The following is a 19,778-nucleotide window of genomic DNA, read 5'->3' as shown; positions in this document are numbered from 1 at the left end:
TGGCCAGGACCTTCACAATGTCTTCTCCAGAACAAGACCAGTTTTGAGTTTGACAAAAGTGATGGTCAAAATGATTCTAAGGCTGAAACATTTTACCACTTGTATGCTCTGCTTCGTATTGTGCTGTTGCTGATTGGGCTACACAACAACAGTGTTTTGCATAGACAGACATGGAACTTTATTTTCAGGACAGTGCTATCTATCATTCGTATGCAAAATCGAGGTGCGGTGTCCACATAGACAAGGTCGGTCGTGCCCAAAACTTTGGTTGGTTCCTCTTACATTGAAAGAGGCAAGGCAGTGTTGTGTGAGGAAACGATAACGACGCTTGTAAAAACAGTGACACTGTTAGATAGCTGAAAAAGATCCGCGTGCAGTGAGAGATACTGCGACGATTAAATTGTACAAAGGTGGACATTGAATCACTTTGTTCAAAACACATAACTCCTCTTTCTCTGCGTGCTTAACTTAAGAGGAATAAAAACAAAATCATTCACAGCTGAAACTTGGACCTTATCAAGACAACCGAAACGAATGGTCTATTGAAGGAACAAATACCGATGGCAACAAATAGTGTATGTATGGGCTAGACATTTTACCTAAATAATTCCTCAGCCATCCCTGACCAGTTGAAAAATATCTCACTGTGTTGACATTCCGAACCTTTTAAACAGTTTGCCCATCATTAAATTAATCAACGGTTTAATAAAAACAGAATTCACGACAAAGACCAATATTACACGTGAATAAAAGCCTTACATTCAAAGAACAACACCTGGTAGTGTAATGACCCATATCAATATGAGAGGGCTGATCTCAAAGACAAGCTCTATCATTCATGCTCACTTTTTTTATGTCGCCACGCCTTTGGTCCCCTCCGGTCCGGTAGGTCCAATCACACTCCCTGATTGTGGTCCGCAAGGCGCTGTGGTTCTTCCTTGTGTTTGTTTCTACATCGCTGTTGCAGCCGAAAGCAAACGCTGATTGCTCCCTGCGTCCAACGTTTGAACCGTCCACCGATGTGAACTGCTTTGGAAAATGTCCTCGAGTACCACATCACATGAGGGGAGTCTTTTTTTTTCCAACTGTTGAGATTCTATTGGAAACAGGCATCTCACTCTAATCCAAAGGTGCTGGTTTCCTCCACAGCGGTCTGCATCTTCTCATATAGGACGGAAAAGGACGGGTAGGGAGGCAGGTCCAGGCGGTTGAAACATGTGTGAGCTCTGCAGGGAGTGAACAATTAGGAATTGACTACATCAGACCTGAGCAATAAATCGATTTGTGAAAAAAATATGATTTTGACCTGTAAGCTGTTCCGTTTGCGGTCGATTGGTCGCGGTCTTTTAGTCGCCCCGACCGCGACAACGGGCGACCAAAAGACTGGCGACCAAAAGACCGACGACCAAAAGACCGGCGACCAAAAGACCGACGACCAAAAGACCGGCGACCAAACAAGGTAAAACAACACCGTCTACGCATCAATAAAAGCCAACAATGGCCATGAGCAGTTTCACTGAGCCGACGTGTGAGTGTATGAGTTTGTATGTACATGAGTTGTCCCCTTAGGAAGGTACGTCCGTCAGGGTCTTAGCAAGTTCTCCAACAAAAAACAATAAAAGTCCGGGAAATTTGGAGCTTTTCTTTAGCCTAATAATTAATAGGGCATTAAGTATGACTAAATAGTAATTCGCAGTTTGTATTTAGGGAATTTGAACAACGATTTAAATGGTAATTATCACCTACCTTCCGGGCGACCAAAAGACCGGCGACCAAAAGATCGGCGACCAAAAGACCGGCGACCAATCGACCGTGTACCAGCTGTTCCACCGAAAGCAGACGCTAATCATGTAGTGTGTATTTTGTGGGGGTAAGTGCCTCGGAAATTTATGACCAAAGTGTCTGAATTGGTGGAATGGCACATATTTGGACACGTGGGCTCCAATGATATGCTATTTCATACCTGGGCAGAGATGTTGCTTTGCCCCACTTTTCCACACAGAATCGTCGAGGTCCATTGCTTCCACGCAGAGATGCAAAACCCTCATAGGGAATACTAGATGTGCCGGTCACAAACTTCAAATGAGAGAGAAAAAAATACAAGAGTTGTCACCCTTCTTATTGCCATTCCAGCCGTGTTCCATCATACCTGCAGGAGTCGAAGTCTTTGCTCATTGTTGAATCTCTCCACTGCGGCCCAGAACCAACGGATCACTATGTGGTTGTCATGGTAACCTAAATATCGTCCAAGAAAAGTTTCATATATCTATGCACACTAACATCACCAAAAAACCTAACCAGTCATATGTTGTTCAGATTTTCAAATAATACATCGTGGATTAAATTAGGAGAAAAATAATGCAGTCCTAGATAAAACCAGACAAAAAACACAGAAAAATCTATGTTCCTGTCATCCTACAAAACTATGACCTCACCAAGTACTGTCCTCTGCATGCAAATTACTTACACAATGTTACTGCTATGCTTTTCTCTGCACTAATGCATATCAGCAGTCCCTTTATAACAAAACAGACTAACCGAAAAATATTTCAACCTATATATTTTTGCTCTTTGTGGTCTAAGAAAAATACATCTTGAGGGAAGGTAATACTGCGCAGAGATGGAGTTTTATGACGCTACACCAATCCTATAGCTCATATTTCTGAGAAAGTGAATATATATATATATATATATATATATATATATATATATATATATATATATATATATATATATATATATATATATATATATATATATTTTTTTTTTCAATTCTGTTAATAAAAATATTAGGCAATGGAGGAGGAGACAAATAATATCCATTTGGGAAAATTATAACATTGACAACATACTGGATTTCACCCCAACAGAAACAGGATGTATAAAACGATTCAACCAAAGGCAGGACTATTATCTTTTCGCACTCATAGTGTAGTTTCGTAGTATTTCCTGGTCATACCCACCTCCTCTATACTCAGTGTTGTTCCTCCAATCAGACAAGTCAATCTCTGCCGTGCCAGCCATCACCAGCTCCAACTCCCTGGCATCAAACACCGACACAGACCGAGCGTCCACCACCTGCTCGAGAGCAAAATATGTAAAAAGGGTCTTAGTTGTCCATGAACACCTGACAGATTCATCTAATCGAATGGCATCGTACCTCGTAAAAGCCTCTGACCAAGCTTTCCGTCTGCTGCACAACACCACGCTCGATTCTCCACTTCACCATTCGTTCGATGTACTCTTTTTTGTTCTTCTCCGTCACTGGGATGTTGGCTCCACCAGCCTTTAGCTCCCGCTCTGTTATCTGCAGTGACACAACTTACTTGATGTGACCCTTCCATTTGTCCAGTGCCTGCTGTTTTCAAATGCCTTTCAGACATCAAATCCAGGATGAGTGACAAACTTCTGCATTTTAATCAGGATGAAAAACTGGAGTTTCAGTAGATGGGCTTAAACCACAAAGATAGTTAGTTACATTTAACTAAATTGCAAGCGATATTTTGAAATACAGCAACACATTTTGAAATACAGTGACCAGTAAGTTTTTGAGACACGAGCTGTCGTGTGCTCAATGTATTGATTTGTATTAATTGACTGAAGTATAAGAAAAGGGAGGGTAAGGTGATGGAGCAAGCTATGCAGGTGATGTAAAGCGGGGAGCCCATTATAAAGACAAATCAACCCTTAGCATAAATAAGCATCCTAATTTTTGCTAGCTAATTCGGGCACCAACATGTTCGTCAAACATTAATACAGTAATCCCTCGATTATCGCGGTTAATGTAGACCAGACATGGCCGCGATAAATGACAAACCGTGAAGTAGGGTCACCCCTATTTAAAAAAAAATGTTTAACTTCAGTGCTGAGTCCGAGTAGCAAGTGGAGGAAAGGGGAGTGGCTTCCGCTTGCGAGTTTCAGGGTGGATTTTCACATTTTTATGAACTTACAAAAACAATTTAATTAAAAAACCTGCGATGTAGTGAAGCAGCGATATTCGAGGGATTACTGTATTGTTTAATATCGCTCCCTGTTGGAACTTAAGATAAAAGCAAATGATTTTCTCTTTTTATTAGAAGTTCATGTTATTCCCTTTGTTTTATTATTCATTTAATTGGACCGTTTGCTGTTTTAAATACAATTTTATGACTGTGGTGTTGTTAGGTTTGTGCACATTTTCAAAGGTCTAATTTGTATTCTGACCTGTCCAAAGACTTCTTCATTGACAGTGAATGTGAGGTCCAACATATCATCAATGTCGTTGTCCTTCATCCACTGAAGCGACTGATGAAACTCTTCATCCAGATATTCTAGGTCGCTCAATTCGCAGGGTCTACGCACAGTAAAACAACATACGTTGGGGAAGATATTTTTTTAGTTGTATGCTTGCTGGATTTCGTACACGTACATGCGCAGTAATCCTTTATAGAAGGGTCTGGTGAAGAAGGCATCCAGAAGGTACTGGTGGATCAGAGCCAAACCCAGGATGCGACCGCTGAAGCGAAACCTAAAAGTGAACATATGCATCAGGGAATTCAGTAACCTGTTTTGGTCAGCATTCAAATTGTGTTCTCAGATTCCACACCAAGTACAGTAGATTGTATGTTTTAAAAGGCATTTAATTGAAAACCAGCAATTGGAGAGATGGAAAGTATAAGTAAACTCACCACTCCTGGTGATTGTCCACAAAGGCTGACATGGGGCTGATCTGGACAGTGTACGTGTCATTGGCGGAATATTCAAAGAGACCATAATAAGGATTGAACAACTCTCTTGAAACCAGGAAGAAGAATTCTCTGGAAGGTCCACTATAATCCAGTCTGAAAAAAAACCATACATATCAATTTAAACCTTTGAACTTTCTATACAAGCTCTTGTTTTCACCACCTGAATAGTCTTTATTTTTCAAATTAAATTTATGTTTCAGATGCAAACTATATTTCTTTAAATTACAGGACCCAGTCATACAATTTTGAAAACGTAGTTTCATTCTAGTTTGCTTTAAAAAAAATGTTTTAAATGTCTTAAGACACTGTAAATGTGCAAATACCAATAAATTATGGTAATTTAACATTTGTGAACAAGTTTTATTCATTAACTTTGAGTAATTTTGAGAATTTGTGAATATTGTCATCAACTTAATATGTACTTTTAACTTGATAAAATGAGTTGTTGCTTGTTGGAGTCCGACCAGTGTCTACTTACCCCTCTTCGCCCACAAAGCTGACGTACAGCTTACTACGCTGTAGATCTTTGCGGGAATAGCAAGTGATTTGATTGAAAGCATCTTCCAGCAGGTGGCCACGGCGGATGATCAATCTACGAGTGTGTGCAAGTTTTGTGAGTCATGCTTACTGCCACTCACTCTCAGGCAACACCTACTTGAGCTTTCCTGGTCCTTGGCCGTAACCTTTGGTCTCCAGCTTTCTGTAGAAATTGCGCAGTTTGGCCTCAAAGTCCCTTTTGTAGGGTGCTGGGGCTCTAGCGTTGGCTCTCTGGGTGCCTACAGGGGAAAAGGGAGGCAATGTGACTGTCATATCGTGCACATTATGTATTCATATTGCTTGCTTGCTATTACGTCGCAGATAGCCTTCTGACTGTGTATTGGAGCTGCCAATTTGCCCTTCTGATGCTATGTCACTGTGTGCAATAATGGTAGAATGAATTTCATTTTGGGTTATTACCCAAAGGTGTGATCATGTGTGATTGTGCTGTGCATCGTTTTTCGCTGCACTTTTAAATTCCCGCCCGCAACATGCATGTTGACGTGATTTTACCGGGTGAGTTTTGTGGGGAGGAGACGGGAGAACCCCTTGGTGACTGGCAGTAGCTGGGGTGCAGTAAGGCATGGGGAGGCACATATGACATGACTTCATCCTCAAAGAGACTGGAGAGAGGAAACATTGTGAGCTAACAGAAAAACAGACATTGATTACATGACGGAGGCCCTCACCTGAGCAAAATGACCAGGTCGGCATCTCCTGACAGCCGCGCCAATCCTGATGCTCCGTCTGTGCGGATCAATTGGACCTTCTCCCTGCAGTCAGAGCAACATTGAAATGGCACTGCTTGAACATTATCTCTTCGATTAAGAAATAACTATGTAGAACAAAATTCCTCCTAAACCAGAGTGGGTTTACCTGAGTGAATGGTTCCGATGGAAATCTGGCTGCCTCTCTTGTAAAATCTCAAAGATGTTGGATTGCCGTAGAAAAGCCACAATTTTCTCATTGTACGCTACACAAAAACATACAAAAAAAGTGAATGCAAACCAACTACTTTAAATTTTCGCATGCATACTAACCCACGGGCACAACATCTGGAACCTGGCCCCTGCTGGCAGATGAGAAGGTGTTTGAGGGTCTCGGCAAAATGGGCGGACCGGCATGACGGGACTCTTCGCCCACCTGTAGAGTGGCTTTGTATCAACAATTGTGACTATAAATATGATACACATAAATACTAATAACGTCTATTTTTGAACAATAGACTTTCTCAGGTGTTCTTTGCCCTAAAAGTGGACAGCAAACAGCAAAGCTAGAAAAACGCGGGTCACAGGGTGACAATAATTGAAGAGCACTTTTAAGCAGAATTCACCAGGCGTCGTGGACTGACTTCCCCAGCGCTATGGCTGCGTTGGCGGGTCAGGTGTTGCCGATGAGTCAACAGGCTTGGTGGTCGACAGCTTTGCAGGGGCAGCCGAGGGTCGATGAAGGTCGTTGCTCGACTATTATGGTCCACAAAGAAAGGCTGGACAACAATAGAAGTTCCGGTCAATTCATTTTTACACATCCGATGAGAAAACACAAGTAATGACACTGATGATGAGGGCCCACCTTCCCCGTGTGGTCGTGCTTCATCTCCCAGCCTCGAGGCAATTCCAGCTGTTTGTTGGCAAACATGTTAAGGAAGGCTACCAGGTCCCTGTTGTGCTGGTAGCGCTCAAAGTGGTGCGTGTCCCGGCGCACCTTGCTGATCATGTGTTTCAAGCATGTGTTGGTGGTGAACATGCGGTAGGCACTCTGGCAGAAAGATAAGAGACAAATCCTCAAATGACAGTAGGGCGGTATACAATGGAATTGGAGACTGTGTGTTCATTCATTTTCAGCTCCATATATCATCACAAGCGTAGCAGGGTTGGTGGAGCCTATCCCAGCCAACTTTGGGCAGTAACAGGGACACCCTGAATTGTTTGCACAAGGAGACAAGCAACCATCCTCGCACACATTCATACATAAAGGCAATTTAGAGTGTTCAACCAGCGTACCATGCATGATTTGATGTTCAGTGTAATTGTATTCTTGAGGGAGGACAATACTGTCCTTTCAAACACAAATCTTTCAAATGTAAGAGAATCAGTTTGTACATACAGGGTTAGAATGCAGCACAGTGAAGAAGTCAGCGCTGGTGAGGAACCTTGCACTGGGAGACTGGAGCAGCAGATGGAGGCGGGATCGAGAACCGGACTGAGCTGTGCTACTGTCCCGACGCAGCTCTACAAAAGACGAGAGATGCAAAAAGTTTATATAAACAACAATGCAATAATGTTTTCCTGCATTATGTAAAAAATAATTCCCGTATCACAATAGTTAAAGAAAATATACACGTAATGAGGCTTAACCTGGGAAGGGGGGTTGCTGATCAGTTTCGTCTGCTGTCTGTTCATTGGCTGGCACGTCCTCTGTTCTGCTATCATTGGTTATCGTCCTCTGGATGCTCTGATATCTAAAGGTGAGTTTGTTCATCACTGTGGTTACATTTTAATACAAGAAAGGCCATCAGGGCTACAATATTGACTTTCAAGAATTCAGTGGTCTGGACCTGCGGTTCAGTTGCTCCATCTGCTGGATGGAGCTGGACCTCTGGAGTGTCTGCTGGGCAGCCGGGGCAGTGGGCCGCTGCCAGGTGGTGGTTCTGTTAACGTGGTCCACGTAAAAGATCCTCCCGTGGCTGTCAATGCGTGCCTCCCAATCTAATAGGCAAACCCATATATAATTCAATGTCAGTTAGAAGTTTGAGGCTGTAAGCTGCAATGTCAACAAGTGCATTTTATTTGGCTTTTTGACTGCACATGACCAGGTATTCAGTGTTTCAGTACTGTATTGCACAAATTGCTGTTCTCTCAGAAGTGGTTGATGGCAAAATTTTAAATGTTGTAAGTGCCCGTGTATTACCATGTTTATGCATTTCTATTATATGACTATGACAATTCTATCACTTCCATTGGAAAGAAAGTTTCCAAATTCAAACACATAGCACATGCAACATCACGGATAAACTGTGTCAGATCTTGGAGATTCCATTGTTTATTTTTTTAACTAAACATATATTAAAAACACTGAAGAATACTCACTTGGCGGAAGGGGCTCGTCCACCCTCTGGTAGCGACTGATGTCATGGCGTATGGACGGCAGAGTGTGAACAGAGACGTGGCCATTGATTGGAGCTATGGACGCATTGAAACACAAGCAGGCACACACACAAGGGCTGTTAATATCATTCATACACTATAGCACATTACCAAAATAGGTGGTAGCAGTTCCTCAGCTATATACTATAACATAGTCCTACAATGATATAGAATAGCATACCGATATCTTGTTTTCAGGGTTCTCAACTTTTAGTGTGTGTGTATTTGTGCTAGTGATACTTAACCAGCCTCATCACGTACCAGTAAAACACGACATATACCTATTTACGTAAGCCTAAGACTAGTAGGTAATATATTGTGAATGTCTTTGTAACTTTGATGGCATGGAATTGAGACGTGCCATTATTGTCATGGAGACTAAAGAAGAGCAACTGAGACGGTCACTTGTTTGCCCTTATTGCAATCGTGACTAAACTAGTAAGGAATGAAAATCTGTGCCCGCTGTAGCCTGATGTGGAAGAGTTGACATTTATTTTTTGTTATCGTTTTTTGCTTTCAAAATAGCTTACCGGTCCCTCCCTCCGATGACGTTACTGTCAGTCCCTCTCGGACACTGCATGCCCCTTGGTCATGGGCTTGAGCAGCCCGCAAAGAGCGTCTTTTCCACACCTCCCCCCGCTCATCCTCCTCATCTTGTCCTGGGTTGACAAAACCTGCAAAAACAGAAAGGAGGACATGTTGTCATATGTGTGGCGGCATGATCGATGTTATTTAAAGAGATCAAATAATTGAGTGCAGTCAGTCTCACCACTCACCTGCCTCACAGCTTCCAATATCGCTACCGGTCGTCATAGCAGAAGTCGCCAAGCTGTTACTGCTCGATAACTCTGCCCCTTCCTCCTCTGCCCTCGGGGCCACTTCTGCCCTCGTCTCCACCTCCTAGAGCAAGGGTGTCAGACTCGGGTTGGTTCGCGGGCCGCATTAACATCAACTCAATTTCATGTGGGCCGGGCCATTTTAGATATAATATTTAGATTTTTTCTTAATAAATTGATTAAAAGAACTGGATCAAAAGTTCTGAATATTCAGTTTCTTATAGATCTAAAACAATGTTTATTTGAGCTTTTTTTCTTAGTAAGGGAAAATTTCTTTTAATCATTATGTTCTATATTAAAGTGGAAAATAGAAAATATTTTTATATATTCTTAGATTTTACAAAATGATTTTTATACTAAAAACACAAAGAAAAAAATGGATTAAAAACTGCAATTATTGATTTAAAAGGGGGAAAATAAGGAAATATAATATACGTCTATATTTATCATTTTAATTTGATCCTAAAACAGAAAGTAGGCACTCAGCGAGTCTGAAACTATCACTTGGTTGGGCTTTTGCCTGGGAAAAGCGCACTTTGTGGAGAAGCACTACCAATTTCGTCATACGCAGCTGGGTATGATGACAATTAGGCTTTTGTCTAGTCAATGATGATGACAAGCCTATGTCTGATTTTATTTTTATTTTTTTTATCATGATTTACTTTCCCGGGCCACACAAAATGATGCGGCGGGCCAAATTTGGGCCCCGGGCCGCCACTTTGACACTTATGTCCAAGAGCAAAAAGCAGATGCTCACAAATCAGCTAAAAGAACCTGCCTTGTTCATTGCTTGCCAGCATTACTTCTTTCCCCAATGATCAGGCTACTCAAGTGTTTTATTCCTTGTGTCGTTATGCAACAACAGGTCATTAAAATAAAATAAAACATTGTTTTAATTGCTTTTTTAAATGTGTTCAAAATGCATCATCAAATACATCTGCTATTTGGAGTGGACAAAGAGTTTGATCCAAAGAAACCATCACATAAATTGTTGAATTAAAATGAATCAGAATCCATGTTAAGATCTTAATCATCTTACCTGAATAGGTGAAAGTGGGCCACAGCTAAATGAAGAACTACAGCCTGGGTCCTGGTTGGTGTTGATCCTGGGATTTTGGTCCCCGCATGTGCTTTCACTTGCAGATTCTCGTTGTGAGGTCCGGGGAGAACCACTGACATCCATTTCTCCACTAACACACGCTGATGCTCCAGCAACATCTGCGTTGATATTGGTCAACTCTTCCCCAATTTGTGGCTTTCCTGCACTTCCTTCATCGGGTTGGTCCGACCCAGTGGCAGAAGAACCTTCTGGGCGGACGACCTCATGTTTGGACCCTTCGCTGTCACCAGGAATGTTGCATTCTGTAGTCCTCTGAGATCTCGTCTCCTGATGGGCACCGCGCTGCCCAGCATTCTCGTCGTCCTCGTCGGAGTCTATGTGGAGCATTGCGTTGAGGCGCGTGTCCGTCGGAAAACTGGAGCGAAGTCTTGGCGACGGCCCCGTGGGATGCCGCTCTACGGGGTTCCCAGAGGCCTCAAGGGCGTCCAAGTAGTCATTGAGCGACACCTGCCTGTGGGTGTGTCCGCCCGCAGCCGGCAGGATTGTGCCCTCCTGCCATGCGCTGCTGTTGCCATAGTAACAAGCACCATTGACTAACATGGGGTTTTCCTCTGAGCTTGTGAGCGAAGCGGCACATGCCAGGCCAGAAGATGAAGGCGGTTGTGGAAGGTCTTCATCGTCAGAAGGACTGCCGGGGTCACTGTTCACCGTGCTTCCCAAAATGGTTCTTGTTGCATCTGGAGATCCGTTTTAGAACACGATTCAGATTTTTGCAATCCTAAAAACTTTTTACATATCTGCGACCTAATTTTGATATTTGACAGATTCTATACAAGAAGGAACAAAATCTGGCATTTAACTAGTTTGGTCTTATTGTTGTGTATTTAATGTGGTCTGACAATTCCATCACATTAACACTAGACGTCTAAAGATTTACTGCAGATGGAACAACACGTTCACTAAAGAAAGAGATCTCGCATAATCTCACAAAAGATTAACTGTTGCAGATTGCTGAAGTTGTCAGATAAAACAAGACATGCTTGGGAAACTACTACTTGCTCTCTAGGAATCTGCATTTTTACAACCCTCCCCTCCTACACTGAGGAAACCATGACTCTTTTTACTGCCGGATTCTTGTTCGTCAGTCAGAGAACAACAAGCTTGTTGGCTCAACATTGGCTTTGCATCCTATTATTGGGCCAATCCATTCCTGACTCCCACAGACAAAAATAATCTGGCGGTGTGATCTTTTAAGGCATAAAATAGTAGCTTGGCATTTGACGTCCTTGGTTGGAAAGGGCAAAATCGCGAGTATTTCTGTTTGCACGTCCTTTGCAGCATTATGCAAAAAAAAAAAATAATAATAATAATCAGGAGGAAATTACAAGGCATTTGGTTGTAGAATTGAATAAAGATGTTTAACAATCTTATGACACGACATATTCACTGTGGTTAAGGAAATGAATTGCCCCATGCAAATGTTTTGGGTATTACCAAATTTGTGTTTATGCAATATTGACATAACAAGAGAGTGGAAAATTAAACACACACCTTCATGTGTGGAGGTGACGTCCACTCTGAACTGAAGCTGCCCGCTTACGTGATCTGTCGGCAGCCGGCGACACAAGCTGTAGCTGACTGGGTGTTGGCTGTGTACACATAAAGATAATTTTAATCGAAATATAATCAAAGAGCACCCAGTTAAATGACATCCACGGCATACAGACTCACTCCGCGGTGGGTCCCTCTAAAAGTCTCTGCACAGGTACGATCAGCTGACCGAGGAAGCGCTTGAAGATAGGACGGCTCTTCGCAAATTTATCTTTCACTTCAATCTCCATTACATCACTCATCAGTGCCACAAAAGTGTATTTCTAACGGAAAATGATTTGAGCACGAAATATCTGTTATATCGACTACAGAGCCACCAGATTTGGACGATGGGAGCGATTGTGTGTCAAGTTGCTAACCTCTCCATGCCACACAGGGTTGGTGGTATTGTTGATGATGGAGGTCCGCCTTTCCTGACCATGGTGAGTAAACTTCGGAAGGCCGGTCCTCTTCCCAGGCTGGATGGACATCTTCAGGTAAGGATCCGGGTTGAAAAACATGCCCTTCTTCAGGCCCACTGCCCGGATGTCTACATCAGGTAATGCACACATTATTCTTCATGTATTTGTCCGTACAGTACTTGCAATTTTCTCAGCGGATGCTATACGAGTCCTTTCACCTGAGAGAGTGAAGGTGACCAGTTTGCGGCAGTGTTCTTCCCCTGGATGGCCCCCCGTTTGACCCTCACTGCCCACCTGGGAGAGAGAAAGAACGGGAATGTCCTACCATATACATTAACAGTACAGAAAGGAGATAAGGAAACTAGAAAGATGAAACAACTGTACCGTCACTCCAGGGTTCTTGACAGTGATGCAAGGTGTTGAGGCTCTTAGTGCTCCACTCACACCGTGATAGTATTTGAAGCAGATCTTAGTTTCATCTGCAGGGAGCGAATACATCAACACCGAAGAAATCAGCTTTAAAGATTTAGATTCTACAGGTTCAGTCATAAACCATACCAAACATAGACCTCATGCATACCTCTGGGTGGTCAAAGTACCTGTTGTCACCAATAACATCCAAAACTTTTCATTGCTTTTGACAAAGGTAGAAAAAGAAGGAGAGGTACTCACGGTCCATGAAGTAGGGTCCCACCTCCAGTTTCCATATAATCTGGCCTCGCTGAGTGCCGTTCACGCCACGGTTCTTGGAGTCCCACACATTGGCGACACTTGTCTCGTCTAGATAACGCAAAGAATTGTATCATAGCAGTTGGAGTTCACCCCTGCTAAACAACAGAGGGCGGCGCTGAAAGCACTAAACGACACATTGACGCATGTGCAGTTCGACAGCCGGTATGTGTAGCTGTCCCAGGAGTAAACATTACTTACAGGTGAGAGAGAGATTGATATGGCTCTATTGCCAAAGGCTGTAGGCACAGCCAAGGGGGAGACTGTCCTCATCCCCGTCTGGAGCAAACCCAAAATTAACTTACAGTCTGACTCAATACCAATCAAAATAGCTCACCTTTAAACAGCGTTCTTGCCATGGTAATAATTTATCTGGATTACTAATTCTTTGGTTGGGAATTGATCGGCTCACCAGGAATGCAGCAGTGGACACACCAATGTGTCCGACTACCCAATAATAATTGAGAATAGAATAAATAATAGCTGAGCATTGCACTTCAAATAGTTCATAAGTGAATTCTTAATCCATTCCATTAACCAGTGGTTGAAATAAATTTGTCACTTCTCCTAATCCTTCGTTATACATACTAAATGTTGCAAAAAGTCTTATTTCTAAGGGATGGAGGCCCAGTCAGGCTAAGTAAAGCAGGTTTACAAATTACTAATCAATATTGCTTAACCTGAATTGTCACTGCCTATAGGTACCACAAGATAGTAACAAATGTTAAGTTTAAATGATCCATGTAAATCAGCAACGCACTTGAGCATATAAATCCTTTTATGATTACTCATGTGTGCACTTTATGGTGAAGCTTTAACTCTCATTGTATTTGTATAATGACAATAAAGGCATTCAAATCAATTCTAGGTGGAGCAAAAACATTTACCTTATGTGAAAGATTAAATTGCCTTCCTAAAGTTAATTCTAGTGGGAGTTGGGAGTTGGCTCACCAATGTGATACAGTCCAATCCAGTCTGTGGCGTCCACTTCCTCCTTGATGTCCCACGATATGACAAGGTGGCCATGGCCGAGCACAAGTTGGTACGTGGATGCCGTGAGGGAGGAACGGCTGTCTGATGTCACGAGATCTGTGTCGCTGTTGGCCCGCTGTAGCCCCACCCCTGCCACTTCCCGCTCGCCTCCTGAAGTCAAAACCGTTGACGCCTGGGAGGAAGAGCCTGACAGGCTATGCATGTTTTCTGGTCCGATCGTGTAAGGTCGACCATGAGGGTTACGGCGCCTGACAGCCATCAGGTGTTCCCGGGCGCTGCTGCCATTGGTTCCTGTTGAGGATGGCGGTGGGGAGGAAGAGGTGGCTGCAGTGGCCGTTGCCATGGCGAACACGGCGTCAAAGAGAGGCAGTGGAGGCTAGGCTGCTGAGTGTAAAGATTATGACCGCGATGATGGATGTGTTGGGAAGGGACCAGATGATTGGGTCCGGGGAGGTGAACAGTTGGGTGGGTGCGTTCAGGAAAAAGAAAATTTGTGGGCGATGGGCAGGGAGGAGGGGTTCAAGCCTGTTCGGTCTGAAGAAAATAAGCACTAAATAAATAGAAGGAAATAAAAATAAAGAAAGAAAAGGGGTGCAGATTAAAGGTAGGAATGTTGGAAAATTAGGTGCTCTGTCCAAGGTACGTGGAATTTGGATTTCCACACCAGACATTTCTTTTCCTGCACTTAGTCATGGTTCCATGTCTTGTTATTGAAGTTATAATGAGGCAAATCTGTCCATGTCCTGTTCCATTTAGCACAGGGAGGTAACCGAGAAATGTGGGTTGGAGAGAGGATGCAGGCCTGTAAGTAAAGAAGAAAGAGGAGGATAAAAGAAAGAACCATTGCATCACTATTGACGGTTTAAGTATTAATTTTAAATAGTTTAGATCACATGTCTGATTGAAGGTCCGTTGCCCCTTTGTGTCATTTTACCCACACAGAACATGCAACCTTCACACTGGAAGCTCGGAACACACCGGGAATTGAACCATCGATCTCACAACTGTGACGCAGACGTCCTAACCACTCCCCTTCTAGGCCACCTATCAAGAAGTGTCTGAGGAGAAAATAATAAGAACTAATGAGGACAAGCCAAGTGAATAAGCACTAGGACATCTTGGCATTATTGTAGAATTATGGCTAATGGCCTAACGTGAACAGAGTGTGCTGATTCTTACTACAATAGCATATGTCAGCCAAACTAAGGGGCCTATATGCTCCCAAATTGACATCCATTTGGACTTCGATCTGTACTGGAAATTCAACGCCTTATTTGTCTGAAAAGTTACAGGAAAGCAAGGATGGATAATTTAAAAAAATGATCCCATTAATTGGGCCCGCAATCCAATTAAGTGAACCAGAAGCAGGGTTACTCTGCTTGTTCATCCAATATGATGGCCTATTGAAGCAATTATCAGAATGAACCATTGTTGATGATGTTAACAACCTCTGGACTCCTCCTTCCCTGCCCCCTGTCTGTCTATCTGTGTTCATTCTTCAGGTTGATTTAAAAGGTTTGGGGCATGGTCATTAGCTACAGTCAACAGCTTTCCCAAATCAAGTGTAATGTTTAAAAGGCCACTGGGTATTTTTCATTGCATACTACGTACTTGTTTACTGTACTGGCTATGGAAACCTGCTATTATTGGTCAGTTTTTAATTTTCAAAAACTTATATCAACTGGCCTATTTTTATAGATTTGAGAAATTTGCAGTAACAGTTGAAAAAAAATGCAATAAAGAATTGCAATTCTTTATTGCACTGTCGGCTAATTTAGCTATGTTACCTTGTTACTGAAGAAAACTTAACACGGTCTTTTGTCATTTATGTAATCTCTCTTCCTGGGAGCCTGGCATCGTGCCTGTTCATTTCTCCACAAAGTAGTGGGTGTGATAGCAGTATAATTAATCCATGAGGAAAAAGGATCTGTGTGAATCTTTGAAGATGAGATTTTGCTTGATTTTTTTGGTGATGAAAATATTTGAGTTATTAAAATGATCACTGCAGCCTTTAAATTTTATTTTTGAAATGTGTACAGCATAAGTGACAGCATGATGATTTTAGCATGGATGATCAGCCTCAAGTTTTGGAAATTTGGGGTATGAATCTTAACTCTGGTCTTTCTGTGTGGAGTTGGGCTATCATGCTCATGTTTACCGGGCTTTTCTCTTTTTTTTCGGTTCAAGAGTATTAAACAGGGTTGGTAAACATTTTCTTCCAGGGCAACATTGCATTTTTTTTTCATTGACGTATGCATGCATTTATTTATCTAACCGTTATTAAAACAGGCAAGGGCGACTTGGGATTTGGTGGTTAGCACATGTGCCTCACAGTTCTGAGATCAAGGATTCAATCCCGGGGGCCTTCCTTCCTGTGTGGAGTTTGTATGTTTTCCCCTTGCTTGGGCGAGTTTTCTCCCTAAGCCCTGAGGTAACAGCTGTGGTCGAAAGTGTTTATAGGCTCGAATGTTTATATGAATGGTTGTTTGCCTCTATGTGCCCTGACATTGGCTGGCATCCAGTTCAGTATGTTCTCCGCCACTCATCCAAGTCAGCTGGGATGAACTCCAGCACATGCACAGCCAAAATTAAGCCCAGTGCAATAGAAAATGGATGGATAATGAATATTTAATAGCTTTTGACGACAGCACAAAAGGCTTTCTATAGAGGCTACGGTGAATAACTAGGTTTAATTTAACATACAGCAATATATACTGATAAATGTGTTGAACTTCCTCGATGCCCTTACTGCATCACCCAAGCAAATATTTGGGTTGGCTTGCAGTATAAACTAGAATGAGGTCCCTATAAGACAGAGTGAGTGCAAATGTGGGAGCAGTCTAACCATGTGTGTAGCACCAGCATAAAGTCTGTGGGTTATTTATAAATGGTAAGACTTTGTAACTAAAAATAGGCATAAGTGCAAAACCAAGTCAGAACATTACTGCCTGCAAAAATGAGCCTCTGCTTGTACACAGGTAGTATAGCATCTGGATTTCAACGCGACAACACAAGCTTGAAAACAATATGCCTCTTATAAGGAAGTGGCAGGATGGGAGGGGTTCAGGGCAAAATTGCTGAATTTTTAAAGTGTCATGAAATGCAGGAGCCCACATAAATCCCAATATGGCCTGGGCCATGAAGATGTGCTAGAAATGTGGCCTGTTTGCAGCCATTTTGACATGTGACGCAAACACTGTTTTACCTTGCCAACACTGTAAACCTTTTGAGTAGTTGGAGAAGGACTAAGCGGGGAAGTCAGTCAAAGGTGACTCGGTGCCTTTCTGACCCAATGATCCAAACCAACAAGACATGACAGCAATATGTGCTGAAAAGCCACTCTAATTTTACCAACTATACAGTAAATCAGCGACAACCCACACTTTGGCATAGATTTAGTCTTAAGAACCTAAGCAAAGTGTTCCTAGTAGCTATAGAAACAAGAACAGGGTAGCAGCAGAAGACAGTTTCAGGTGACATTTAGGTACTTTAAAGTACTAATGCTATAAGTTTCAAGAACCATGTAGTTTGGGAAATTGGAGGCTAAGACATCCCTTTTCTTGTGTAACATGGCATCACAGAGGGATATTCACCAAAATGTCTGAACCTTTTTAGTATTAACAAATGCTGTGTAATAAAACTTTTTTTTGTGAATTACTCGGAATTTCAAGACCATAATTTTCCCAGTGACATGGAAAATAAACCAGGAATTTACAAAACAAAAAGTTACTTCTTAACAGGTAATTGAATTTCAAGGAAGAAAAGCTGGGATAGGCTCCAGCACCCACCGCGACCGTAGTGAGGATAAAGCGGTTCAGAAAATGAATGAATGAATGAATGAATACTATAAATACAAATAACACATCTCTGATCCCCTATCCATGTCAGTGATGTGACATGACAGGCAACCTGAGCATTTAAATGCAGCTAAACTAGATGGTTACATGATAGGTACCAGGTCAATTTGTGAAAATTGTAAAATCTGAACTTGGCTTAGTAATGATTCAGAAACAATGATTCACAAGACATATACTATTGATAACAGAATGGACCACAGACACCACCCTAACTTTCATTGTATATTATGTATAACTAATATCTCGGCATGTTTTTGGAAGTCAGCCATAAAGTGAGGAACAATAGAAGCGGCCACGATGATGCTCTTAGGAAAAGTAATTAAGCCGTGTTGCAATGTAATGATACCATAGTAACTACACAATACACATCTCATTTTCTGAACCGCTTTATCCTCATTAGGGTCACGGGGGGTGCTGGAGCCTATCCCATCTGACTCCGGGCCAGAGGCGGGGGACACCCTGTATCGGTGGCCACCCGATCGCAGGGCACAAGGAGACGGACAACCATGCACACTCACACCCATACCTAGGGGCAATTTAGAGTGTTCAATCAGCCTACCCTGCATGTTTTTGGAAAGTGGGAGGAAACCCATGGAGGCCCGGGGAGAACATGCAAACTCCACACAGGTGGACGTGACCTGGATTTGAACCCAAGAGCCCAGAGCTGTGAGGCCGACGCGCTAACCACTGGCGCCACTGGGCTGCCCCACCACACAATACTGGATTTCAATAGTAAGCTCGCCATGAGGTCCATTGATAACGGACGTTCTGTACAATTACATCTACTATGTTTGAAAGCAATCAGGTTCTCACAGTTGATGATGAGGAGGAGGCTTTTGAGGAAGGAAATGAGCCTCCCAGTTGTTATTCTGGGCTCCATCGAATGGTAGTAGAACAACAATACTGTTGCTGTTTTTGGACACACACACAGAGAGAGACACACACACACACAAATCAGTGTGATCCCCATGATCAAACACTGATGGTCAATGTTAATCGTCAGGTCTTTGTGGATGCTTCAAGTGTGAACACATCACTACACGAGATGCCAGAAAATCATAACACTCACTACATTTTGATCGGGACTGAGGCATTTTGATTTCATAATGAGCCAAGTGAGACTTAAAATAACTAAATACGGTTGCTCACCTTTGTTGTTCTGATTTAATCGCTCATCCGCGAGACAAAATAGTCCCGGAGATCAGGGACCTGTCAACGGCTTTGAAGCAGCAATCCGACCGGCCAGCACCCGGGCGAGGCGCCGCCTCCCCTCCGAGGTTATGGTAGTTCTGTCAAAAGCTACTGTCCTCCCCACCGACGAACACATTACCACCCCCCAAAAAAATCCCACGACCGAACAGGTCAGGTTGGAAGTCTCACATCATGTGTGGTTGTCTCCCTCTCGTCGCGATGCAGCCTGGCAAGCTCATGCCTTATTTATTGGACCGGACCTCGCTACATCCGGCGCCCAGTTTCCGCTGCTCCGCTCCGGGCTTGCTCGCCAAGAAGAAGCCCCCCGACTCAACCAGATTATACGCGTACCTAGGGTTGGAGGAAAGTGGAGATGTACAACTTTGAACGTTATCGGGCCTTGTAGCAAGCGAGTTCCGATGGTCGTGCTCAACATCAAAATAACACCGCCCCGCCCCCCTCTGTCCTTTTCCATCCCACTTGTGCATCACGTGGACAGACGGCGGGTCGGGCCTCTTTCAGAGAGGCTGCATCGGGTCACAGTACTGTTTACGATTAGTGATGAAAAATGTCAATCTGTTATTGTTTACGAATGGCTTCATATCAAAATGATTTCTGGGTCGTTCCAGAATACTAGAGCAAAACATGTGCAATTTACTTGATAATACTATGGCTAGGACTGCGCAATAT

General features: G+C 42.9%; 1 protein-coding gene across 1 annotated transcript; it reads right to left on the bottom strand.

Moving 5' to 3' along the window:
- Positions 1–154: 154 nt before the first annotated feature.
- On the bottom strand, positions 155–19,534 carry hecw2b (HECT, C2 and WW domain containing E3 ubiquitin protein ligase 2b). Its single transcript, XM_077605672.1, has 31 exons — positions 19,047–19,534; positions 13,999–14,842; positions 12,991–13,098; positions 12,703–12,797; positions 12,537–12,612; positions 12,277–12,446; positions 12,038–12,180; positions 11,858–11,955; positions 10,286–11,043; positions 9,187–9,310; positions 8,941–9,084; positions 8,354–8,446; positions 7,822–7,972; positions 7,622–7,725; positions 7,371–7,495; positions 6,837–7,022; positions 6,598–6,750; positions 6,305–6,407; positions 6,141–6,237; positions 5,954–6,037; positions 5,778–5,887; positions 5,383–5,503; positions 5,206–5,319; positions 4,668–4,820; positions 4,409–4,507; positions 4,204–4,333; positions 3,161–3,307; positions 2,964–3,078; positions 2,150–2,235; positions 1,964–2,076; positions 155–1,226 (listed from the first exon to the last, which is right to left on the bottom strand). Exons 2-31 carry the CDS (start codon positions 14,381–14,383, stop codon positions 1,115–1,117), a joined length of 4,497 nt encoding a protein of 1,498 aa, XP_077461798.1. The 5' UTR covers positions 14,384–14,842; positions 19,047–19,534; the 3' UTR covers positions 155–1,114.
- Between the last annotated feature and the right edge of the window lie 244 nt (positions 19,535–19,778).

The sequence above is a fragment of the Stigmatopora argus genome, chromosome 1, assembly GCF_051989625.1.
Source record: "Stigmatopora argus isolate UIUO_Sarg chromosome 1, RoL_Sarg_1.0, whole genome shotgun sequence".
Lineage (NCBI taxonomy): Eukaryota > Metazoa > Chordata > Actinopteri > Syngnathiformes > Syngnathidae > Stigmatopora > Stigmatopora argus.
The sequence above is the reverse complement of the archived record's forward strand: the minus strand, read 5'-3'. Positions and strand labels throughout refer to the sequence as shown.

Excerpts from the sequence above, each read along its gene's own strand:
- hecw2b (XM_077605672.1), bottom strand. The coding sequence starts at position 14,383 with ATGGCAACGGCCACTGCAGCCACCTCTTCCTCCCCACCGCCATCCTCA. Across the intron at positions 5,320-5,382 it reads CAAGGACCAGGAAAGCTCAA|ATTGATCATCCGCCGTGGCC; the intron begins GTAGGTGTTGCC and ends ACACACTCGTAG. Across the intron at positions 4,334-4,408 it reads TATAAAGGATTACTGCGCAT|ACCCTGCGAATTGAGCGACC; the intron begins GTACGTGTACGA and ends TACTGTGCGTAG.